Below are 10,365 nucleotides of genomic sequence, written 5' to 3'. Positions count from 1 at the left end.
GGATCATTTGGATATCGCTCACATTTGCACTATTACATGATCCATATGGTAGTCTCCCAAAGTGGGACCACATAAGCTACTTAGATCGTTTGGCACTATCTATGGGCTTAGAGTCATGGTTTTAATAGAGCATCAGGCAATGCAAAACATTTTAAGCTACACACCAGTCAAATAGTTGAAGCTGCCAGAGAATCCTAGTGACCACAAGTATACCATACGGTTTGCGAATGGTTATGACAAAACACATTGTGGAACATTTTTGTGCTAGGAGTGCCATGTAGGAGTATGAGGAGATTCTAAGTAATGTAGTTGGGTAGAGAGTGGCTATTCAACCTAAGTCTATCTTCATCTTGTATACTATTTACATAATTTTCTAGAGTTTGAGCTTAAGGGTGTCATTAAAATGCAAGAAGACAAGAGAGTCCCTAAAGCTTCCACTAATTCTTCTTGGCATTTGATAAGCATTTGACAAGGGAAAATTTTATCACATGTATTCTTTTTACTTGATGTATCATTCCATTTTCATAGCTAAAACTTGTTTGGATAGTGCTTTCGTAGATTAAAAAAGGGGTATAAACCAGGGATGAGACCCACTATTTGAGAGTCATGTTTGGTCTACTTATGAGTTAAACAAGACAAATTATAAGGCAAGAGATAAAGGTACAACGTTGAAGTGTGAACATAGTGTAGAAAACTTGCTAGACGAATTTCAACATGTATTTCTTAATAATTTTCCAAATGGTTACATCATCTCATAAAATGAACCATAGCATTGAGGTGCTACAAGGGTTAAAGCTAATAAGCAAGCATATTGAATGTTTGAGTCAGCTTGAAGCGCAAGAAGGGCACCGAGAGCTAGCCAAATTTATGAAGAAGGGGTTCATATAAACAAGTTCTTCTCCATGGGTATCAGTGATACTTTCGAGAGAGAAGAAAGATAGTTCCATGCAATTCTGCATAGACTAAAGAACTCTTAATCAAGTGATGGTTAAGAATAAGTACCATACGCTTCATATAGATGATTTATTTGGCCTGCTTAATGTGGCAAGAAATAAATTGATTATTGCGGTATCGTCACAATTCAAAAACAAAATGTTCCCAAAACTACTTAGAGCTTGTATTGGACATTATGTCCTTGGTCATATTGTTTGGGCTGACCAAAGTACCTACGATATTCACGACACTCGTGAAAAAAAAAATGCATGATAGACCACCATTTTGTATTATTTTTTCCTATGCTTGGTATTAACTCAGGCACTTGTATGAGATGTAATCAACAGGTAGAGTCGTTCATCCACCTTTTCTTTGAATGTTCAAAAAATTAGAGTTCTTTAGCCCTGCTCCACCAAATCTTAGGGGTTGCTCACCCACTTTCCTTTATTTGGAAAGAGCTACTACTGGGGGAATGTATTAATATGGACATGCTAACTTGGAACATTATCATATGTATATTCCTATGGCATTTATGGGTGTGCAAAAATGCAATGGTCTTCAATAATAGACATTAGGCCCCTCTTCCTTCGATCAAGTGTGATCTCACTAGGGTTGCCAAAAGACTTCAACTGCTTATCAAAAGAAGTCCAGATTGTAGCATGAAGGACATACAAAAAAAATTTAAATGGCAGTGGTACCATTTGATGACGAGAAGCTATGTAAGCAAAGTGTGGCTACAATAGTAGCTCAATTATTATACATAAAAGTATGTACATCATGTGCTCTTTGCAAAGCTAAAGAGGGTAGTGGAAGTGTCACACATGCAAGCAATTTGATGGCTCTTTGTAAGCCTTACACATCATTGAGTTTACTATACTTTCCAACTCACCTTCCACATAAGACACATCACATGGTTAGGCTTACTAGACTTACACATAAGCACATGAGGAGGAGAGAAAGTACGCATGAGATGCAACAAAACTCGCATCCTAATAGTAAATGTGAGGATAATCCTTATTTTGGTGAGATCCAGCATGTTTTTTGCAATTGCAGTATTAGTTTGGAGTAGGATGTTAGTCCAGAGAGACTAGCTAGAGACAAGAAGAAAATAGTAATCTCAAGCCACTAGTAGTCTCCTAGATACATTACTGAGCCAAAGAGCTCAAAGATGGACCATTTGTATACTTTAAGCAGTGCTTTTTCATAGGGGGGCGATAAGCTTTGTTAGAGGGAGAGCCAACTATTCCTTGGATGATCTGTACCTTCCCTACGAGGGTAGAGTTTTGTGTCCATTCTATCGATGGCTTCAAGCTTAACATTGTTATTAAGAGTCATGATAGTGAAAGTGTAGGTCATCACGCGGTTCAGAGGACCTATGGAATATTTAGGAGGTAAGTTCCTTGGCCTTATTTATTTCAAGATTTCCAAAACTTCATGTTGCATTGCAAATAGGAGGTAGTGTCGCATCAATAAACATGAAAGCCTCACGATTGGAGGTTTACTCCATCCTTTAGATATTCATGATGGGATTGCATATAGCAAGACGAGGAAATCATTCACATTGAGTTGACTAAATGGAAAATCTCATACTTACTATACAAGATATGAGAAGCTAGGTAGATTATTCGAGAATCTCTACAAGCTATATGGCTTGCCCATTGATATAATGTAGACACGGACATGAAATTCAACAAACACTTCTAGAGGGAACTCTTCAAATATTTGGATACTACTAGGAGTATGAGTACTACGGATCATGTGCAGTGAGTTGGTTGAACTAAGAGAGTCAACCACATTTTAGTGAATATAGTGCACTCTTATGGAGCAAGAAACAATTCAGGTAGGCAATTATTTACCACATTTCGAGTTTGCTTAAAAAGCTCTAAGCATTCATGTATACGGCTTTATACCCTTCATATTGTTGTACAGATTTAGTCTAGACATCCTCTATTTGTAGGGTTGGAGAAGGAGAAGATTCAACATATCAAGAGCTTCCTTGATGACATGAATGACATTATGAAGAAAACAAGAGAAATCATCCATAGTGCACAAGATTGTGCATGCTTGTTCTACTAAAAGGCATATAATTATCACCATTGAAGAAGATTATGTTGTCTTGGAGCTTCATGCGCAATGAAAAATCATGAAGATTGGGAAGTATTACGAACTATCTCCAGAAGAATGTGCACCCTTTACATCCTTAAGAATATTGGGGACATAGGTTACACAATTGAGTTTCCCGAGATTTTTTGAGCGCATCCCGTGTTTCATGTTAGTAGGTTGAACGATCCCCTTCACTGTCACAAAATCGTAGTTTCTCCTTATGCCTTGGTGGAGCTTGTAGAGTCACCCTTAGATCTACCTGAACCTAAATGGTTCTTAGGATATATGGAATCATCAAACGATGTACACAATATACAAAGCAGTTCTAGTAACATGGAAAGATGGAGCGACCACATGGTGACCGGCGAAGGTCGGGAGCCAAGGTAGGAGCACGTTTTGCAGGGAATGGCCATTGCACGACCATTCTCGGCCGTCACAGTCGAGGGGAGGGAGGCCACACAGTGCAGGCGTCAGAGGTTGACACGTCAGCAAACAAAAAAAATTCATTTCGCATGCTGATGTTGCATTTATTCCGTGCTCTGAGCGACTGCAAGTGATAGGATGAGGCTGCAGAGAATTACGGCAACTGATGTGGCAATCATCAGACGGCTGTAGGCTTATATTCTGACCAATAATGGCGAGCAGATACATAGCCAAGATGTGCTACCTCCCAACACCCGACTGTGTCGGTGTAGGGAATGATCTGTTAGAGACCATTCCCAAGAATGTTGGCAACCGGCGGGGAGCCGGGAGCCATGGTGGGAGCCTCATTCTTGGGGAATGGTCTCTTGACAGACCATTCCCGGCCATCACAGTCTAGGCGAGGGGGGCCATAATATTTTGCCGAGCCAATCATTTGCATAAAGCCTCCTAATTACCAATGCTGATGTGTCGTCATCAGAGCGATTGGGGATTCTGTCTGCTGATGAGTCCTACAATCATAGGCAATGATTGCCATGAAAATTACAGACTGCTGATGTGGCAAATCTGACGACTCTGAGCAAGAATTCCCGTCAATAAAAGACACTAGATGCGCGGCGAGAGTCTTTTGCCCCTCGAGCTTGGACTGTGACAGAAGATGTCTCAACAACATATAGTTAATACCTTTTCATGTCAGAGATTTGGGTCAAATGGTTTTTGGCCTATGATTTTACCCTTCTTTGTGAAGCCTCCCTTGTATGAGATGATCACCATGAGATCGTTATACCCTATGAGTATCTCCCAGGATGTACTTAGTGCATGTATAAACCATATGAAGGCCAACTTGGCCTTTGTGCATTCCACAAGAGGCCAACAACGTCCTTAGGATGAGGGGGATTTGTGTGCTATTTATTATCGATTTCTGTCGAATTCTTAACTTCAATAAACTTCTCATTTGGTGTAATTTCTTTGCATTGAGTGTGTGGACAAAGCTTTTGTCATCATTTGCTATCAATGGAATCTTCATATTCTCCCTTTGTGGCATTTATACATAGCCTCCATTTAATGACTTCTAAGGTCTTCAATCATCAAGAGACCATAGCATAACGCTTATTCAATGATTTTTAAGGTCTTCAATTATGTGCAAGCTGATATAAGGAGAATTAATATAGGGGATTATGATAGAAGCACATAAGGAAACCTGGAAGGAATCTATCTGAAGCAAATGCTGGTGTCTCAAAATCAGCAAGACAGCACTTGCAAACTCAGCAAGACCATGTATCCAATCCTTCATGCATTTATAAGCTCATGTACATGCAAAATTATTATTACTCAAAGGTTGAGCTGATATAGTGATGCTATATCTTCAATTTCACCACGAATGTCTTATTACAAGGTTTTGAGAGCCAAATAAGACTTGAGATGATCTAATAAATAAATTGATATCGCCGGAATATTGAGCGCTGCCGTCATTCTATAAGAAGATAGAGCCAATTGATGCAAACAAGTAAAAGGAGTTGTCAATGTATTAGAGACAAAACCATCGGTATGAACCTCAGGTCCACATTTCTGTGAGTTGAACACGTATAGTCGGAAGAGGTCAAGTTTTAAACGAACTTGAAGCCTAAAAATGAAAAGTTAGTAAGACTTTTTGTTGTTATCGCTCACATTGAGGTATGATAAGTAAATTTTCATCTTTTCTTTTACAAAAGAACTTGAAATCTTCATAAAAAGAAACACATACAAGATCATGTAAGTCCTTTCATGTTTCTCTTTTTATACACAGCCAACTCCTGTCCTCGCATGGCAAGCCATTGAATTTCAACATAGCAGGACAATACTAATCAGAGCTGAGTTGTTGCAAGAATTATTCAGATTCAAAACAGCTCAAATTGGAGCAAATAAAATTACAACAAAATAATGAACTGCTACATCTTTTACAGGGGTTTTATACAAAGCTCCAGGCAACAGCATTATCGTCTCGTCTGCAACTGAAAATCACTCTGTTTCAAAACAAGCTCGATGGGCTGACATCCACAATCCAATTGAGACTTCATTTCCTCTCTCTACCTGAATGACAAGTTGCATGCGCACATTGCCTCATTGTACTGCCTTGTATATACACATCTGCCAATGCCAGGCCCCCGTTAAACTATGATACACCGTGTGCCTGCTCTTCGAAGGAACTTGCATCCCTTTCAGCTCCTACCAACACATGCAGCGTGTCAACAATGATCCTGAAGTTGACTTCTTGCCAGAAGCCTTGGGGCTCATCGCTTGCCTTACCGAATTGATCACTCCATTTGCAGCTGCTGGTGTACTTCGAACTTTGTCAACTACCTTCTGGACTAGCGGGCTAACCTTTGGGGACAAGAACCCTGATATTGTTCGATGAATGGAGGGCGATTCATTCTCTTTCCTGCTAGGTTCTTCTTCTCTGTTCACAGTGAAGGAAACACTCTGGCCAGGCCGTTGGCCAGGAGAGTCAGATCCTGAGCGAGGCATAGATATGGACCTGGTTATTTCTTGCGTAGATGGCGCCACCAGGTCAAAATCTGCTACCCACTGTTCCTCTCCACTTTCATGCCCATATCCAGAATCCTTTGGCTGATACTTGGGCATGCATGCCTCAAAGAGTGCATGAGACTTGGGGTCTACAAGACTCATAAAAGAAGGTGCCTCAAATGGCTCCATGAAATCTAAAGAAGAAGATGACAGCAGATGCGATTTGGTCTTCGTCTCATTTGCGGCACTTGATTTGGAAGCATTCTTTTCACCCTCTGTGCTTGTTGCCACACCTGGATTTTTGGCTCAGAAAAATTAGGCAGATGCAAAAATTGCACAAGCCTCCAAAATCATTAACTTTCCAGCTTCATTTACTTGCACCAAGCAACACTTAAACTCAGGGATTTTTCTTGAATTTTCATTAAGCTGAAACTCTTTACTTAATCATCGACTTTGCAAGCTATTCCCAAGAGTTCACATCTCATTCCTCTTCAATGTCAGACACTTAAATAGATTAATTTTGCTGTGCACACATGGCAAGAAAGCTGCAAAAGATCAACTACATACCTGATGAGGGATCACAATGAGCTCTATCATCAACCAAACCTCCCTTTAAACGCAAGGGTGAAGGTTCTTGTGACAGCCTGTCAATATATTGTAAACCATCTGCTTCAGAGAAATTGCTCAATCTTTCATGTTCTTCAATAAAGGGATTCCCGGGTGACACCAATTCAGGCTGACTCTCTCTGTATGCAAGTGGCAACCCAAGCTGCAAAGGGGTAATCACGTGATGTTTTCCAATGCTCTCCAAACCATCGTCTAGCAATTGCTCCCACCTTGCATCTCCTGGATCACCCTGAGCTGTTTGCCCAAAAGAAAAAGGAAATGAGCACAGAGAATTTAAAGACACCAGTTACAAAGTTATTCATGAATTCTGAGCCATTCTTCTTTAAGTATCAATGATGAGTCAATCTTCTTATGCAGTGCTCGCACAGCCCTAGTCTCTTCCCTACGTTTCCCCCTCTCCAGAAGCATTCATGTTTTCACTGGCACCTGAGGTCCTGATATAGCATTATAAAAAAATTTACTTCTTGAGGAGACTCCAGACTCATTATGAGCTATAATTCGTACCAGTATTGATTTCCTCAGGGTCAAATCTGTGCCATCCTTCAATATCAGTGCTAATGAGTGTTGCTTCACCAAAGTCCAGATCCGACCATTCTTGGTTGCTTGGATCACGAAACGGATCCAAGTCCTGCCATGTCAAAAAACAGCTTTAGAATCTTCAAGGTGCAAATTCATGAACCTCAGCTGACAACTGACAAGCACCCTTGTCAGAATGGAGCTTTCAAGTGTGCTATTTATTGTGCAGCCTACATGCTAAGCTTCCTATCCAAGGTTTTCGCACACATCCTCAAGTCTTCCGAGAGCTTCCAAAAGCGCAGTATAATTTACTTTCGACATTGGCATGAGGTTTTGTGTACCCCTTTGTAGTCTGATCTTAAATTCTTCAAAAGTTGCCAATATTGATTTGCGCTATTGTGCCGCGTAAATACTTTAGGGATGGCCCACCCTTACAGCACCAAGCAACAGTAAATGTACAATATACCTTCATTACCAACTCATCTGAATTTGTGTCCATTCACATTTTGAACATACCCAATCATAACCTGACTAGTAACAATCAATTCTTCGTTGTGGTTGTAAACACTTACATTCTGAGAGCCAACATTCACTTCACCCTTCGCTGTACTCCGTGAAATCTCCCCATCTCCCGCAAGTTTGCTAGTAGATTGGCTTTGTTGTTGCACAGTATCGCTAACAGGCAATAAGGGGAAGGGTTGTGAGACGTCAGTTGATAAGATTCCCTTGGGAATACTGGAAACAATGCAAGGTGACGTTGAGCCTGTATAACTTTCATCCATGCTTTCTAATTCTTTTTCTAATTCTCCTCCAAGCCCATCTCTTTTCTCCTCGACATTAAACCCTCCTGTCTTCTCACCGTCAATTAAGATTTTACTCAGAAGATTCTCATCCCCATTGGCACTCTCACTATCTACCTTGAGCTCATTCGATATGGCTTGTGACTTATCTGTTAAATGGATAGAGCGGTCATCTCTTATAGGGCTTTCAGAAATGCTGGAAGATGACTGCAAGGGAAGCACGCTGGCAGGTTCTTTAGGAGAATCAACGATCTGGTGTTCACATTCCTCCAAGTTCTCCCTACTCTTCTCATTGTCATTGTACAAAATAACTTTTCCATTCACACCAGCGACATCAATTTGATCAGCTTCAACTTGCATTTGCAAATGATCCTTGTTTGAGGACGGCTCATCTTCTTCTATTCCTGCACCACAATCACCTTATTGTAAGTGAATGTGCTCTTAAGCAGATAGAGACCCCCTTTTAAAGCAAAAGCGTCAATACTCTCTCTCTCTCTCTCTCTCTCTCTCTCTCTCTCTCTCTCTCTCTCATTGTAACTTTCTGGTCTCATAGGTCACTTTGACCTTTTGAAGACGTTAATATAACATTTCATTTCTCAGCCCCCCTCGCCTGCCCGCCCCCTCAGCCCCTTGTCGCGCTCCTCAGCCCCTCTTTCCTGCAGAAATTCAGAAACTCACAAATTCAGCAGTGCAGAAATTTTCAGATTTTTCAGAAGTTTCAAAATTCTCAGAATTGTAGATAGGTGTGAAATAAACATGTATGCATGATGTGGGAACACCTATATGCGTTGTATGGTTCAGAATTGCAAAGTAGACAAATGTGGAATAAGCATGTATGTATAATGTGGAAACACCTATTTACATAGTGTGGTTTTCTATATCTCTCAAGAACTTTCTTTCTCCCTCTACCTCTCCCTCTCCTATTGCGGTTCTCAAACATGAAGAAGCAAATTGACAAGGACGACCCTCTAGAGCAGGCCAATAAAAAATGCAAAGAAGAAATGTGTGAGACCATCACAATAAAGACACTTGAAGAACGCGTGTCGGCTAGGAAAACACTTTGAAGATAGTGTGACGGTCCAAGATGAGGAGATTGCGTTACTCAAGAGCAGAGGTGCGATCAGAACATCAAACTCGAAGAGGGAGAACTTCAACCCTCAATAATTAAAGAACTAAACACGATTAAAGAGCAAGTGCATGCCATCAAAGAGGGGGAGGAGCAATTGTTGCTAAATTTTCTTTTATCTGATGGAAAAATGATTCTAAATGAATTATTGGATTTATAAGTGAGTGTTTTCTCGCTTTGGACACGAAGAAAAATAATTCCAAGTGAATTATTGGATATATAAGTGAGAGGGTTTTTCTCACTGTAGACATCCAAGTATAAGTATTCCTAGTGCGTCATTCGGAGTAATAACGGGAACACTGTGAATGGGAATATCTGTAAGGCCACCAAGAACGGGTACTTCTGATGCGTCACGTCCGATGAGTGACAGGGAGCATCAAGAAGAAGTATTCGACCATCCCGGAACGGACATCTCTGATGCATCATAGGATGGGTGACATAGAGCATCGTGAAGGAGATTGTACCATCAGTTCGGTAGGAAAGGACTAGGTCATGGGTATTCCTTATGCGTCACAAGGTGGGTGACGGTGGCATTGGAAAGGGAATATTCCATAGTCGCGATTCCGGCTATATTAGATTTGTGCACAAGGATGAGCAAGCACTTGAATGAAGACGGGTTCAGAGGAAACTTTGAGGAAAAAACAAATGCTTTCTGAGAAAGCGGGTTGCTTTTCGGGAAAGCGGATGCTTTCCCGCGAGGAAGTCTACGTCTGCATTGCATCCGAGACACCTGGGAAGTGCTGTGTAAGCATTGTTTTCAACATATAAGGTTTTATTGAGTTTTTTGACAAGTTCATACCATTTTTAAAATAGGCCGGCAGTCCACTTAATAAGTGGGCAGCAACCCTAAAAGAAAAGAGAGAAGAGCAAAGCACAAAAAAAAAACCAGCGCTGTTCTTTTTATGGCAGCGCACCATCTCTCTCTCTCTCTCTCTCTCTCTCTCTCTCTCTCTCTCTCTCTCTCTCTCTCTCTCTCTTTCAGGCTGATGCGCAAGCGACCTCCCTCTTTGTCCAGGTTTAGCGCCCCTCCTCCCCTATTCCCGCCGGTAAGACCGCCCCTATTCCTGCCGGTTGCCAAGAGCTACAAAAGCAAACTCTCTCACACTCTCAAGACGGGGAGAAGGCCAGTGCTAGCAAGAACAAAACTCTGCTGCAGATTTCAGTTGCGAAGATGAAGCCGCCGATGATTGCCCATGGCTGCCCTGGTTGTACTAGATGCCGCCAAGACCCATAGGCGAGTTCCAACGCAAAGAAGTGCCTACCGAGAGTGTTTCCATCGCGACATGCTGTTGTTTTTCTCTGTTTTTCAGCCCATAAATGTCGTAGACGGGGCTG

The 10,365-nt window shown here is 41.3% G+C and overlaps 1 protein-coding gene across 2 annotated transcripts in view; it reads right to left on the bottom strand.

Moving 5' to 3' along the window:
* Window positions 1-5,204: 5,204 nt before the first annotated feature.
* Window positions 5,205-10,365, bottom strand: part of LOC147428633 (uncharacterized) — a 48,700-nt gene continuing 43,539 nt past the window's right edge. For both annotated transcript variants that reach the window (XM_086496644.1, XM_086496645.1), the window contains 4 exons: window positions 7,677-8,308; window positions 7,093-7,216; window positions 6,529-6,822; window positions 5,205-6,254 (listed from right to left, as the gene is read on the bottom strand). In XM_086496644.1, the coding sequence (XP_086352770.1) occupies window positions 5,662-6,254; window positions 6,529-6,822; window positions 7,093-7,216; window positions 7,677-8,308 (1,643 nt within the window). In that variant the 3' untranslated portion in view covers window positions 5,205-5,661. The remainder of the gene's footprint in view (window positions 6,255-6,528; window positions 6,823-7,092; window positions 7,217-7,676; window positions 8,309-10,365) is intronic.

The sequence above is a fragment of the Adiantum capillus-veneris genome, chromosome 23 (genome assembly GCF_014529385.1).
Source record: "Adiantum capillus-veneris isolate H3 chromosome 23, ASM1452938v2, whole genome shotgun sequence".
NCBI lineage: Eukaryota > Viridiplantae > Streptophyta > Polypodiopsida > Polypodiales > Pteridaceae > Adiantum > Adiantum capillus-veneris.
This window is presented reverse-complemented; position numbering and strand designations above follow the sequence as displayed.